Source organism: Phymastichus coffea, unplaced genomic scaffold, assembly GCF_024137745.1.
Source record: "Phymastichus coffea isolate CEN01 unplaced genomic scaffold, Cenicafe_Pcof_1.1 PCOF00007, whole genome shotgun sequence".
Lineage (NCBI taxonomy): Eukaryota > Metazoa > Arthropoda > Insecta > Hymenoptera > Eulophidae > Phymastichus > Phymastichus coffea.
Genome location: NW_026706818.1, coordinates 9,080,955 through 9,097,623, shown reverse-complemented (window position 1 = coordinate 9,097,623; position 16,669 = coordinate 9,080,955). Strand labels below are relative to the sequence as shown.

General features: G+C 39.5%; 1 protein-coding gene across 1 annotated transcript in view; it reads left to right on the top strand.

Moving 5' to 3' along the window:
* The window catches only part of LOC131668942 (lachesin-like), a 944,221-nt gene that overhangs the window by 850,206 nt on the left and 77,346 nt on the right, over positions 1–16,669 (top strand). The window contains exon 8 of the mRNA XM_058943448.1: positions 9,856–9,912. Coding sequence (XP_058799431.1) covers positions 9,856–9,912 — 57 coding nt within the window. The remainder of the gene's footprint in view (positions 1–9,855; positions 9,913–16,669) is intronic.

The window sequence follows — 16,669 nt, the reverse complement described above, 5'->3', positions numbered from 1 at the left end:
CATCCTCCGCGCGTACGCCGGTTGACCGCCGACTTCCGCTTATATAATTTCCCGGATAAATAGTTGGATTTGGAATGTCTCTGGTTGCCGTGAAGGTGCAAGTTCCCCGTGCGCGCGCCAGTTACGAGGACTCCTTTGTGTGACGATCGGTTGGATAGAGTAATTAAGTATCGTATGACCTTCGCGCGTGCGACAAATCTTGTGCGTGTTGACGAGTCCCTTCGTTACAACCGGACGAACATTAGGTGAGCCGCGCTTGACCTTCGGTATTGTGTGCGCGCTATCAGTTTGTTTTCACCGTAGGATTATCGTTCTAAATTGTTAACATTGCCGGTCGAGTAGCCGACCTTCGTACGATCGACCGATTCCGTGTGTTTATTCGAGCGAATTCCGAACCAGCGCGCGAGATAAATATTTTGCATACGACAACTACGCATTCGCGACTTACCGCTTGTGTTGATGATTGCCTGCCTAAATCGACTTCGCGTCGTAACACGCCACTCGCGTCCCCCCCGTAACCTAGACCAGGCTGACCATCGCGAGAGATATACCACTGGGGTTGACCTGGGAGGTTTTGCATAATAAATCTGGATTACCTTTACACCCGACTTGTTACTGACTACACCCACTTGATCGCCTCATCCCCCGTAGCTTTCGCGGTCGGTCTGAGATCGGTAAGCGTGTGCGCGAATACCCTGATTGTTATCTAGCCGATAGCCGCAGTCGCGGCCACCACGCCACCAGTCCACGGAAGGAGCTATCCCCTAAACCACTAGTCCGTCAGTCGGGGCGCCCCTGCGACGCCCCCCCCCTCGATGTACCCGCTTCTGGGTTAGGAGCCGCCATGCCCCGAACTACATCTAGCTAGCCGAACGAGCCGCAGCCATGGGTGGCCTTGTAAGCCACCCGTTGCCCCCTTTCTCCTTTCGCTCGATACGCTTTAGACTCGAACGAATTCGTGGCCTAGGACTTCGCTCTCCCACTTCATCCTTCACAGGTGATAGCTACGCGCGCAGAGCACCGACGGCGACGAGGAGGGAGGCAGTGGGGAAACCACCCGACCCTCACAGCGACCAGCAGGACCTTGCCGAGAACCAGCCAACGTTGCAGCGCTACCTGCTCTCCTAACGCGAGAGCACGGTAGCTGGCGCCCAACAAAATTAAATAAAAGCTGCATACGTTGTCTCGGTTGACTGCGCGCCGCTGGCGACAGTGCGAGACCGGAGAAATACCTGTCGATTATTTTTCCCCTCCCTCTCCCCCGTCGCAACATTTGCGAAAAGAGTTTCCATTAATAAAGAAAGCAATGAAGAATCAAAGATAGATCTTGAGCCAGATAAAAACTATGTCAATAGAATTAGATGGAGCTATTACAAAGACAATCGTTCAAATAAAATTGGAGTAAAATTGCGAAAATTCGAAATCTGTAAATTGTCACAAAAAAAATCTAAGATTTGTAATTCCGAAATTGGGCTAGAAAAAGATAGGGAAGTTAAAATTGGTGAACCTGAAATCTGTACATCCGAAATTCGAAAATCGGAAATTAGATGAAACCAAAGTTCGTACTCAGTTTGTAATTTGGCATTAGCAAACAAAGAATGCGGGAGTGCACGCCCAAGTTCCGCGAAAGCTAATTCATTATTTATTCAGAATAATAAAATAAGTAGGGCTGAGCAAAGCCATAATGAAAGCACCCTCGATAAAAATTTTGCAGATGATAAAATTCACCCCAAGAAATTCTTAATGACAGAAAATAAATTGAGTAAACAGCCATATTATAAGTCGAAAATTAGAGAAAGTAGTAGCAACGATCGAAAAAGTGTAGATTGTTACGATAATACTGACAAAACTACTCTATTTGAAAGAGTTAATAAAGGTATTAACGTACGAGAATAATACGAATTCATACAAAAGTAATAAACCATATTCCGTGAGTGACTTTTTATCAGTAATTAATTGTGCAATCACCTTGCTCGAAACATTGGACGAAATCAGAGATAAAGAATACATTAAAGAATTATTAGAGGAAGTGGCACAAATAACCAGAAAATATAAAACTATCAGACACCTTCAAAGGTCCAATAAACAACGAATAGTTTTACAACTTTTGGTCGCCGTATAGTTTTTATTGCAGGGGAAGGCGCGAATGCCTTTTACTATCAATAAACACGTGCGGATAGCCAATACCTAAGCATCTAAATCTAGCAGCGCTGCATAGATCTGCCCACCTATGTCAATCTTAATAAAGAATCTATTCTCTACTACTGCGATTAACGCTGTGTTCGATTCATCTGCCGTTTTATTAGGGATTTCTGAGTTACACTTAGACCCTCCCCTCACTAAAACGGAAGGTGTGTTGGCACCGACGACCGAACGTCTAAGCAACAAAATCCTATCATTAACAAGCTCACCTTTATCGCGCGTGACCGTGACCCTTGTCATGATCCGTTCCGACAGGAGCGCAACGCTTGATCTGGCTTCCTCACATACAAAATTTACCATAGGTTCGTCTTTATTTTCAGAAGCAACGGCCTTTTCCAAAGCCGCGGGCGAAATACTTGAATGTGACTGTCTTGTGTTCATGCGCAGCGACGGCAACTCATTTTACCTTACTGGACAATTCTTGGGCGAGCTAACCGCCACACACAAATTACCTGGACAAATCGCTTCCCGCGCCTTGTCGTTTGGTAAATAATCATGTGATGTAGAGTTTCGACGTTTTGAGCTGAATTCTACGCCTAACTGTACCGTATAGCGCTTATTTGCCTGTTCGGACCTATTACTAGTCTTACTAGGAAAATCTACACTTACATTATCCTCCGTCCGAATTTTCTCTACCATCGAAGTAGAAAGTTCATCCTCGAACACACTTTGTACTAATCCTAAAAACGAACGATGGTCCCGCACACTTGACAAAATGGTGTACGCTCGGTAGATCGAGTTGAGCAATTATTGGCAAAATGTCCTTGTTGCCGACACTTGTAGCAAACAATAAGTGGGTTGACTCGAGCCACCGGGCATTGCGCCCTCCTATGACCTACCGCGTTGCAATTGAATCGAAGCCTGAACGCTCTACTGAGTAAGCACTGCTTCTTTCGCAGGTTGGTTTGTCGCCTGCGGCTGCTGCCTGCCGGCTGCAGCCACGGCAACTTCACCTCCCTGGTTTTCGCTCTTTTTACCTTGCTTCTTCTTTGGCTGCGCTTTATTTTTCTTTGGCTCAATCATTAAAATTTCGTCCACCGAGTCGCTAAGGCCGTCAATAACCCCTACCGATTTCTGCTTATCTTGAGACTTTTTCCTGTCGTAAGGAAAGTACCCCAGGTGTCCCTCTCCGACTTCAATAATACTAAGATATGTTATAGTGCATCAAAAATAAAAGAGACGTATTTTTTTTATCGGCGGATATGCACTTTAAGGGGGTAAAAACAACCCCCAAAAGTCACCCACAAACTCATATTTCTTTCAATATCTTCGGTTCTATTTAACATTTATTACTAAAACAAAATGAAAAAGAATTGCCATGAAAACCGCAACATAACGATATAGGTTTTGATAATAAGCGTTGCAACACTTAGATTTAATAGGGGTAAAACTGTATTATTCTAGTATTTTTTTCGTGTAAAATTTTATAGAACTATTACAAAAATATAAAAAAATGTTTTTCATATACAAAATGACAAAAAAAAGTCCACGTGTTTCGGTGTTTCCACATAAACTTTTGTTACGGGAGTGAACTACCCCTAAACCCTATTATAAAAGAATGTGGATAAATAATACAATAAACGAATCCTCGATTTTGATAAAATTGTGGTATGATATGGTGCATTGAAAAATAGGTGATACGAATTTTTACTTCTAGTGGACAAAAACCACCCGCGTAAGTTACCTTCAATATCACATTTTTTTCAGTATCATCGGTTTATTTGAAATTTTATATAAAACAAACAACAAAACTATATTAGTTTCGAATATGGAGGATTGCACACCTTATATTTTATGGGGCTAAAACTATATTTTTAAAATATATTTTTACCCACAAACGCAAAATCCATAAATCCCAAGCCCACAAACTTCAAGCCAACAAGTACCAAAACCTCAAATTCCGAAATTACAAATAGCAAGCTACAAATCTCAAGCCTACCAACCCAAGTCCATAAATTCCATACGCAAAAACCTCGAATTTTTAAGATTATAAACTCCAAGTCAACAAATCCCAAGCTCACAAGCCCCAAACCTACTTACCACAATCTCTACACTCATGAATCACAAACCCCTAATCTTAAATTCATACAACCACATACGCTCAAACTTTAATCCCATAAACTTCAAACTTCAAACTCACAAATTCGGAAGGCAGTACTCATCAACACTTAACGAATGAATTCCAAATCGCAAAGCCTAAACTCACAAGCTCACAAACCCATAACTCCGAAATCTTAAACCTATTCTATTGAGTTATTTTATATTGGAAAATTATAGACTGAAAAAAAAGTTTTTCAAGAATAATGTATATAAAACTCTACAGTAAGAATATTAGAGTAAACTTAATTTATTCAATAAAATGTTTACCTCTGAGTAGTAGTAATTTAATAATAATAATAATAACAATAACAATAATAATAATAATAATAATCGGACGCGATACAGGCCGGAAGGGGTCTCTCAGATTTGCAATTCGGCTTCAGGAGGGGTCGGTCGACGATTGGAGCAATCCAAAAGGTGATTGATTCTTTCCTGGAACTAGACAGACACTGCCATGCGGCGCGACCCATTGTGCTGCTAGCGACGCTCGACATCAGAAATGCTTTCAACTCGGCCAGGTGGGTGGATATCTTGGAGGCGCTGAAAAGCAACTTTCGGATCCCACCGTGCCTGGTTCGGGTTGTGGAGGATTATCTGAGAAACAGACGAATAACGTACGAGACGACCGAAGGACAGGTAACGAGACAGGTCACCGCTGGGGTGGCTCAGGGGTCGATACTGGGACCCGACTTTTGGAATGGTCTATACGATAGTCTGCTTCGGCTTGGGATACCACTCGGAGTGACCCTCGTCGCCTACGCTGATGACGTGGCGGCGGTGATCACGGAGAGATCTCCCGAGCTGGCGCAGCTGACGTTGAACCAGACCATGAGACGAGTTGGAAGATGGATGACAGAACACGGACTGCAACTCGCAACAGAAAAGACGGAACTTATGCTTCTCACGAGAAGACGCATACAGACGATACTATCCATGAGAGTGGGTACATACGAAACGGAGACCAAGGGGGAAGTCAAGTACCTTGGGGAAACCCTCGATACGAAGATGACCTTCTGGCCTCACATACAGAAGACAGCCCGAAAAGCGGCAGAGAGGATAACATCCTTGAGCCGCCTGATGGCAAACACGACGGGACCGAGACCAGGAAAGCGGCGACTGCTAATGGCGACAGCTCACTCGATCCTCTTATACGGCGCGGAAATATGGGCAGATTCCTTGAAGACAAAGAAGTACTGTAAGACAATGACGATGGTACAGAGACAGGGCGCTCTGCGAATCGCTTGCTCCTACCGAACAGTCTCTGCGCAGGCTGTCCTGGTGGTGGCGAGCGTAATACCCGTGGATCTTCTTGCTTCTGAACGCAAAAGGATCTATGGGAGCAGCGCAGACATAGGACGAAAGAACGCGGCAATCGTTGAACGCGAAAGGACGATAGACATGTGGCAAGACCGATGGACAGAAGAACGAGGTAGCAAATGGACGAGACGACTGATACGGGACGTGAGACCGTGGCTTGGAAGGAATTTTGGTGATGTGAATTTTCACGTCACCCAGCTCTTGACGGGCCACGGGTGCTTTCGACGGTACCTCCACAATATGAACAGAGTACGAACACCCGACTGCAAGTATTGTGGACACGAACGAGACGACGCGGAACACACGTTTTTCGGGTGCGACCGCTGAACAAGACTCAGACGAGAACTAGAGACAACAGTTGGCAACATCACCCCCGATAACATTGTAGAGGTGATGCTGCATAAATCCGAATGGTGGCGTTTAGTCGCAACCTATACGGAAACCATACTAAGACGTAAGAACGCGGATGACTGTCTGAAGGACGACTGAGCAGACGGATTGACGCGACGTAACGACGCACGGTGAAACGATACGAACGAACGAACACAGACAGAACCCCCAGTCAGAAGTAATATCAACATAGTCCCTGGCTGGGGGAAGGACAACAAGGAGATGGCGGTTTAGTGGGTAGGCCTGTCTTTTTTTTTTTTTTGGGGGAGTCCCACATACCTCCTTAGATATGAAGACTAAGGGGAATCCGCAAAAAGGATTCCGCAACTCCTTGTAAAAAAAAAATAATAATAATAATAAAAATAATAATAATAATAATAATAATAAAAATAATAATAATAATAATAATAATAATACTAATAAAAATAATAATAATAATGATGAAGATGAGGATGATGATGATGATGATAATAATAATAATAATAATAATAACCAATGGGGACGACTACGTCTGGGCTACAGTCGGCGCTGTCACTTATGTCAGCGTCTACCTGACATCCAACTGCACCGCGGCGGAGTTCGAAAGGAAGGCGACGCGGTTAGAGGACGGGATCAGGGACCTGCCCGGAGATGTCATCGTTGCGAGGGATCTCAATGCGAGGGCGATCGAGTGGGGAATGAACGAAACGAACCGACGTGGACGACTGCTGCTGGAAATGGCCGCAAGGTTGGACCTAGCAGTAGTACATACGGGATACGCCGACGTACAGACGACCAGGGATTGGAGACTCCATCCCTGACGTGACGATGACGTCGGACAGAACCCTGCCACGGCTGAGGGGGTGGCGGGTGGTCAAGAACTATACAGCCAGCGACCATCAATACATCGTCTTCGAAGTGGCGGGACGGACAGAAACGAGACAGACGAGAATCCACCAACCCCCGCAGTGGAACCTTAACAAACTTGACCGACAAAAATTTTCGGAGGAGTTGATGGCGGCATCAGCCCCGGGGTCGAAGATTCCTCCTGAGCTAACGGGCCGGCGAAGAACGGAAAGACTGACAGACGAGACGGCGAAATTAATAAACAACTTGTGCACCAGCACAATGACGAAACGACGACAGATACAAAAAAGACGATCACAATACTGGTGGACGGACGAAATAGCCGAGTTACGCAAGATATGCCTGGCAAATCGGCGACGTGCGACGAGGGCTGGAGGTGGACCCGAAAGGGAAAACCTTCAGGCCATATACAAAACAGCACGGAAGACGCTGACGAAAGCAATACGGGACAGCATGACGCGATGCTGGAGGAAGCTCTGCGAGGAGGTGAACGAGGATCCCTGGGAAACCGGCTACAAGATTGTGACCGGGAAACTAGGGGCCCGAGTCTCACCGGAACTTAAAGATGCCGAAACAGCAGGACGGATTGTTGACGGATTGTTTCCGACGCACCCGACTAGGACAAACGTGATGGATGACGTGGACGCACAAATGCCCCCCGCTTTTGCCGCTGAGGAGCTCATCAGAGCAACGAATGCGATGAGGACGGGTAGGGCACCGGGACCGGACGGAGTACCATCCGAGATCCTCCGGCTCGTGGCTCGTCTACGGTCAAAGCTCGTACTCCACGTGCTTGGCGACAGGAACGTTCAGTAACCGGAAGGTGGCAAGGTTTGTTTTTATCCCAAAAGGTAGGAGCGATCCTGGCACGCCTTCAGCCTACTGACCGTTAAGTTTACTCGACAGGACTGGTACACTCTTTTAACAATTACTGAGATCGAAACTGATCGACGCGATAAAGACCGGAGGGGGTTTATCAGGTTTGTAGTTCGGTTTCAGAAGTCGGTCGATCGACGATTGGAGCGGTCCGAAGGTGGTCAACTCTTTCCTGGAACTAGATTAATACTGACACACAGCGCGATTTACGAGTATAGTGTTGCTGACAACGCTCGGCATTAGGAATGCTTTTAACTCGGCCAGGTGGAAGGATATCTTGGAGGCACTGAAAAGTAACTTCGGGATCCCACCATACCTGCTTCGGGTTATGGAGGACAGACGGAGAACGTACAAGACGATCGAAGGATAAGTAACGAGACAGGTCATCGCTGGGGTGGTACAGGGGTCGAAATAGGGACCTGACTTCTGAAATGGCTTATACGATAGCTTGTTTTGGCTTAGGATGCCACTCGGAGTGACCCTCGTCGCCTACGCTGATGACGTGGCGGCGGTGATTACGGAAAGGTCCCCCGATCTGTGAACCCGAATGATGACGCTTAATCGCTACCTATACGGAAACCACACTGAGACGTATGAACGCGGACGACTGCCTGACGGATGACTGAGCAGTCGAAGTGACGCGACGTAACAAGATACGGCGGAACGACACGAACGGACAAACACTGATAGAACCTTCAGTCAGAAGTAATATTAACAAAGTTCCTGGCTGGGGGAAGGACACCAAGGAGATTACGGTTTAGTCGGTAGGCCTGCTTTTTTTTAGGGAGTCCCACATAACCCCTGAGTCAGCAAGACTAAGGTGAGTCCGCAAAAAGGATTCGGCAACTCCTTGTAAAAAAATAATTAATAATAATAATAATAAATTAAGTAATTTATAATAATTATGTACATATAGTAATAGTAATAATATATAGGTATGTGTGTGTGTGTTTGTGTGTCAGCTTATGTTAATAATATAATACGTATATAAAGCAGAATAGTTTTAAAAATGTTTACTGTACAAAATAACCATAATATATTGGTTCAGACTATTTTTACCATCGTATCTTATCTTGAGAATTGATAATGTAGTCAGTATGTACATAACGATTATCTTATCTTTCTCTCCTTCTCTTTTTTATGCTATGCTTTCTGTGTCGGGCCGGCCCGGCCTCGCTCAGCGATCACCGTCAGCTGAAATCAAAGGCCACGCATTAGGCGCATTCTAAATGCTTCACTATGCCCTGCCGCGAGAGGAAAAAGAGGAAAAAAAGTGATCGAAAGCAAACGCAACGCTCGCTCTCGTCACAAGCGTACACGTAGACAGAAAAAAGTATTGGAAAAGCCAGAGAAGTCAGAGAAACTCGATATATCGTTAAACCCACATGTTTTGCTTCGAGGACCAGTGATTGTTTAGCTTTATAGGCCGCAACTTAAAGAGAACCTTACATTGCCCTCGTTACAACTAATCAGCGCGCGCTTACTCAAACGCAGCGCAAATACGTCTATCTTTTGTTTTTCATTTCGCTCTCACACATTGAGCGTATTGCTACGTACACGCATCTCTCTCTGCTCTTACTTACCTGGTGCTGGAGCATATCGTAGATGCATATATTTTGGTATCATACAAAATAATAATTTAACATAATTATTTATATATTAATAATAATCATTAAATAATAGGGAGAGAGAGACATAACGAGTTAGCACTTTTACTCGTTACATATTTAATCTTATGATTATGAAATCGTGAAAAAATCTTTTTGTTTATATTTCGGTGCTATAGTGATAGCGGAACTTGATATTTACCATAGTTTTCTGTCTAAAAAAAATAAGGAATACAATGGTGCAAAAATTGTTGAAAAAATATACCTTACCATATTTTCAAGCAGCTTACCATATTTTCATCTAAATATGGTAAAAAAAAATAAATATCTGTTCATACATGTTAACCTCTACGTGGACAATAAGTATAATATTTTTGAAATAAATGGATGAATTTAATGTTATGAAATAGCTAATAATATCCCTCAAATAGAAAAGAAATAATAATTACCAATACATTCATAGTGATCCATTCCATTCTATATTACGTAATAAATATTGAATTTCATATATTTTCAGGAATTGGAGATTTCAACGGTTTGATACCAGAATCGCGACATATATCTATATTGGCAGGTTAGTAGTTATATTTTCCTAATTATTTATTAGCTGCTTCAATTTTTCATATTTATTGTGTGTGTGTTTCTGTGTGTTTATATATCCGTATGCGTGCGTGTATGCTGTGATTTCTATCTCCGCCTTTTTACAACTATATTTTAATACAAATATTAAAATCAATATTCTATCAACAGAAATCGCGGTCCCGATGTTTGAGCTTTCAGAAACCGTCCGGGGAAATTTTTTTTTCTTCCAGCATTTTTACAAAAAGGCGGTTTTTTATGGCAGTGCTCTATGAAAGTTTATAAATTTTTACTCCAAAAGTATCAACTTTACAAAAAAAGTTAGTACTATAAAAAATACTTTCAATTATTCAAAGAATACGTGTGAATTTTTTCAGAGCTGATTAAAAAAATTTTGGATTTTTTTATTTTGACCATATTTTGAAAAATAAAAAATTTACGTACTGAAAAGAATTGTCCAATATTATACTTTTTAGTTTTTGATTGAGACGTGTTTTCGAGTAGACACACACGTCGTTAGTGTACTTTTAGCAAACGAGTGACACTACAACTCGTTGTGGGGAATTGCTGCATGTATGAGACCCCGCGCACTTAACGCTCGCAAGTTATTTGATAAATATAACTTATATATATGTATATTTATGGGACATAAATAGTAATTAAATAAAATCAAATAAATAAAATATATTTATATAGGGGTCCTTCTATTACAATCGCAAATATAGGCACAATTATTCATATATATAATAAAATAATGATATAGATCGAAACTCTTATTAGTCACGACTGCACTTGTTAAAGACAAAGATATAAAAGGTAGTAATGGCTGCGTTTGACGAGCGATTTGAAATTAAGTTCTTTTAAATATAATCAAAATATTGCAGACATACTATTTATCCTATACAGATGCATATCATATTATCCGGCAACGCCCTTAATTGTTAAACACTTCGTCAGCGTATGCTATTATACCACTTTTTCGTAGAGGTCATATGACGCTAATCCGACCGGTCGGCGCGAGCGGTATTTATAACAATAAAATAAAAAGAGTCGCGAGAATAAAATGCCAAAGCCAAAAAGTTAAGAATTTATCAATCACGCATATATTGCAACGGTAGTCGATTGAATTAATCGAACCGTTCGCGATTCTGATTTTCGCGCGTTAGTTCTAAGTATTGAGAGAGAGAGGGGGCGCGTGATCTTTTGAATTAGCAGTTACGTCTCAGCTGTTACTTGTGTAGTACCGCCAAAATAGTTTAGCACAGTGTTCCAACGATTTGCCAATAAAAAAGTTTACTTGGATTTTGATACGTGTGCAAAGGTTAGCGAGGAAGCAGCAACAGTAGCAGTATCACGGAAGCAGCAGCAAAAGCAACAGCAATTATACAGCAGATTTGCAATCAAGGCAGCACAGCTGATTCTGATCGGAGGAGCACCTTTAATTTGCTTCAACAATTACGGCTGATCAACGTAATTGCACCGCAGGGTAGGTGCACCTCCCTTAATTATCACGTGACAAAATACATTTGATATTTTGTCCAACGGTGTTAGCGGTAATTTTTTGTATTCGCGTCGAGCGTTAGATCGCGCCAATATTCGTATCTTCTCTCTCTCTCTTTCTCACCGAAAGTTATTTAATTGTAAATCCTATTCGCGTGCGTCAGTCTTTCGGCCCGACAAAGACTGTAGAGATTTTTTTATTAATAAAATCTATTAAACTTATTCGCCGATTTCGTCATATAATTTTTCCCAATAGTTTAAACAATTGAAAAAGGCTTAGGTTTTAATCCGATTATAGCTAGGGGATTAAGTGGATTAGGAGCAAAGTCGATTACACTTAAAACTCATCGACTATCACAAGGCACGTGACTTAAGGTAATTATACACAAAATGAATACGTGGAATTTGCCAAATGGTAATTACTCCAAGAATAATTATTACTAAAGAAAAATAAGTAAGAAGAAGACAGTTTTATATAATAAACCTTGTGTTACTTACTTGTTAAATGTATATTTGTTATTATTAATTGGTGTCAATTATATCGCTATGTTTATATATGTATTAATGTACTTGTCCTTGGATTTATATTGCTATATATGTGTATATGTTGCTAGAATGTTTGTCCAAAGGTATAACCATTTATCTCGACTGGTCCTTATAATAATTCTTGTCCTTACAATAAGTAATTATGCTTGAATTTTGCCGCGCGTAAGCCGTATACGTATATATATATATATTGATTTTAGAAATTAATGACAAAAACTAATTGATAAGAAAACTAAGATGAAAACCGATTATAAACAAGAAAGACAAATTTACAAAAGAACTGAATATAATCTGTATAACGTAATTCTGAAGAGAACAAGGTGTGGCACGACTGTCCGTGATTAACTCTCGCACGGGAATGAAATATTGGGCGTGGGTGCTACAGTAATGCAGTGCGGGAGCGCCACCACGCGCGCCCAATGCGTACAACTAATACGCGCGGCGCAATTATACATAATACTAATACACAATATTAATCAGGATTAAGAAAATTTAAAAATTGTCACTTAACATTGATTAATTTGAAAGGTATAGCTGAAGAAAATAACAATGTCTAAAAGGAAAAGTGGTAATGTAAAAAAAAGACGTCGCTAATCTGAAATACAGGTTACAGAATGTGATGAATATTATGATGTCTCTGTAATACCAGACACCGAAGAATCTGGAGATTCTGCTAAGTCGTATAGCGATTCTGGAGCTGATGAAAGCGATTCTGCGGAAACAATAGAGCTTGGCTCTTTAGAAATTTTTAGAACAGTAATAGAATCCTACACTAATAATAATCAAACAAAGTTAGAGAAAAATCACATCTATGACTGGGTTGAAGGCGAAATTGAATACAATGAAAGTTTAGAAAATGAAATATTATTAAAAGAGTGTGATCGCAAAAAAATTTTGAATAGTTCATTGATAGAAATTTTTGAGATTTTTTTTCACTTGAAATTAAAAAAACATATCAATGATTGTACAAAAGCAAATGGCTATGAACTTTCTTTGGAAGACTTGGATAAATTTATTGGAATCATAATTTTCAGGTGCTTTGATAAGAAATTATCTCAAAGAGACTATTGGTCAAAAGATGAGTTTTTGAGATCATATATAGTGGCATCATGTATGGGCATTAAACAGTTTGAAATGATCAAATCTCAATTAAAACTCCATCATCCCGATGATGAAAATAAAGAAGACAAAGTTTGGAGGGTCAGAGCTTTTATAAATATTATGAGGGAAAATATTATGCAATTTGGGGTTTTCTCTATAGCGTTATCAATAGATAAAATGATGATAAAATATTATGGGCGATGATCTTTCAAACAATTCATCAAATCAAAACCAATTAGATTTGGAATAAAAATGTAGGATCTTGCTAGCGCTAACGGATTTTTATTCGATTTTGATATATACTGTGGAAAAAATGGCAAAAGCAATATTTTACCTAAAATTTCTCTTGGTAGTCGTGTCGTAATTCAAACATTGGAACAGTTTTTGTGTCGAACTACACCACGTAATATGCAAAAATACCATTTTGTTACGTGACACTTCATTGTGTTATAATTGTATTTTGTCGAATAATATTTCGGACCCGAGGTTTCCGTTCGGACATAGTATAGCTAGCAGTATTCGTGTGCACGACTCGGTAGGAATGTGCGGCACAGGCTGATTCACGCTGCAGCAGCATGCTGCGACAGCATGCTTTGGTCAGCGTGCTTAACTAGGTAAGACGAGCCGATATGAGAAGCGTAAACGTCTAAAGCGTATGTGCGAGAAAGAGACGGAATGCGAGGAAAAAAAGATATATAATGAACCGGCGAAAAGAACGACGCGAGACAGGGAGAATCAGTCAGTTAGGAGTGAGCGCTCGACTAAGAAGGCCGCATATTTTCCTACTGAAGTTAAATCCGTAATAAGAGTTTGAGAATATAATTGTTCAAGTTATAATTAAGTATTAGAAGTACCGAGTACCATTGTTTTTAATAATTTTGTGTAAACGAAAATCATAGGAATTATCATTTTCTTGCGTGTTGCATAAAAGTATTGTATAAAAAATATATTGAACCAGTTTATATTTACAATATTAATACAAAGTGAGTAATACTTTTTATGTAACCAAAAAATAATAGACATCGCGAGGCGAAAATTACACGTCTGAGAATTTATATATATATATATATATATATATATATATTCTGCTTAACTTATTTATGTTGTGAAAGAGACTAGAATAAATATTATAATTATAAACGCTTATAAGTGTATCCATATGCTTCCCCACTATATTAAAGAAAATCGCTATTACATTTTTCCTTTTAATAAATAAGCGGAAAACGTTATAAACGTTCAATTATTTATTTTACAAAAACGATATTGAGTGTCCAATTATAATTAACAGGGATTTTATTATTGACGCGCGAACGGACCGGGGTGCCCGAAAGCCTGACTACCGCCCGAGTCTAAGGCCGCTCGGCTGTTAAAAGAGCCTTCGTACGGGACAAACTCGACTCGCGCGAGTTATCACTTATCACATTTATATTTTGACAACTTATTTTGTTCTGCAGAGCTTTTGGTTCATTTAATAAAACTAGGATTGCGATGTACTGGAACAGTTAGACAGGACAGAGTAAAGGACCTGTAAAGCACAACATCGATAAAAAGAAAGATAAACGTGGAAATTATGAAGTAAAGCACGATAAGAACAGCGGTATCAATTATATCACAGTGATGGATTCTAAGCCAGTCTCAGTATTGTCTACTGCAGCTGATGTAAATCCCACTGGTTCTATTGGAAGGTAATATAAAACTGAGAAAATAAAAAAAAACTTGATTCACCAAGAGCGTTTTGTGCATACAATAGTTATATGGGTGGAATAGATATTCGCGACCAACATTGTAATAAAGTTCTACTAAAGTTCTCTTTTCAGACCAAAAAAAAGTGGACTTGGGTAATTTTTCTTAGATGCATCCAAATGGCAATTACAAATGCTATAGTTTTATTGAATACTGTAATTGAAAATAAAAGTAAAAAAATTGGAACAAAGGATCTTATTTTAGCTGTTGCTAAGAGTTATCTGAAGGAAAAATCTTCAAAAAAAAATCTTCATATTCCAGAACAAAGTTGCTCTCTAAGGACCAGAAAGATTTGCAAAGAGTGCAAATTATATTTCTGTAAAAATTAAAAAATATTTTAAAAAATGATAATAAAAATATTTAAAATTACAGTTTTAGTGATAAAAACTTTTATTAGGCTTATGAAAGAACGAGAAAACATTATTTTTCTCAGTTCTTTGTCATAAATAAATTTCTGTTGATTGAATATTGATTTGAATGCCGCAACAGGAAAATAATCGAGAAAAAATAAAAAAAAAAACGGAAAAAATGGGTCTTTTTTTATTAAAACGCAAAATAAATAGGGTTGTTTACAATTTAACATAAAACTAGTAGCAGATTCTGAAAGAGCACCCTCGAAAACCCCCTAGGTGGTATTTTCGAAAAAAGAAACCGTCTCTTTCTGTATGAGTCGGGCGCTTGAAATGTTAATGCGTTAATGGGTTAATGAAACTGATTGGAATTCTTATCGTGATACATGAAATACAATATTTGCAAAATTTAAAGTGTTGTTACATTACTGTCGAGATAAAGATACTGAAAACTAATAACTGCTGTAGCAGAATAAATTTACATCGTGTAAAACAATTTTTATATCACTTTATAGCCACTATTACAATGAGTTTGAAGCAACCGTAAATAAAAGTAGAGTCCATGCAGAACCATAATTGTTTAAGAGGTCACGGAACGTAATAAATGAACATTACAGCAAGGAAATCATTTTTCTAACTGAAAATTCTACCATAAATGAGGAAACATTAAAATAGTAAAAAAGAGCGAAACAGAAAATGGGGAATCCGAGGTATTGAAATACGTCGTGTGCACTCCTTGACTAATTTTCAAACATGTAAAGGGAGAGTCAGTTATTTCGAATTTCGTTAGAAACTCCATTTACAAATTATTTAGTGGAGGAAAGAAGATACCGTTGATATCGATCAATACCTCAGTGAACTCCGCTCCACATTAGTTTTGTCCATTTTGACTCACCAGGTAATTCAGGACTGTATCCAATGAAAAACATATCAGGTAGTTCATCCAAACAGAAACAATGGTCCCGAGTGAGGATTCTGTCTTTGTTTTTGAATGTGATAAAAAAATTAGGATTTATTTATACATTGACTTGTTTGTTTTTTGAGTCCGTTTGTGATGGTTGTCTCTAGGTAATTGCTAATAAGTTCATTTAGGTGGTTTCGTAGTCTAGTAATATATTTTAAAAAGATTTATTTTTTCTTGAATTGATGGAACCTGTAGGTCATTCTAGATAATTTCGTTTGGGGTGTATCATGATTCGTACAATGTTACCTAGAACATTGGATTGAAATCTTTCCAGGATTCAATATTCGAGTTTGAAGCAGCACTCTATAGTTGAATATCAAGTCCAAACTGGTTTGAGTACAACTATACATAGCAATAATTTGTTTCAAGTTGATAGTTCTTATTTTTAAATAACAAATACAGTGATGATTCTATTACGCTACCTTGTGGAACTTCTACTTTTAATAACTGTCTTTTTAATATTTTTTTATTTATTTGGACTTGAAAAGCTCTATTTTGTAAGTATGATTGTAGTAATACGCAGTATCTTTTTGCAAAATATATTTTAA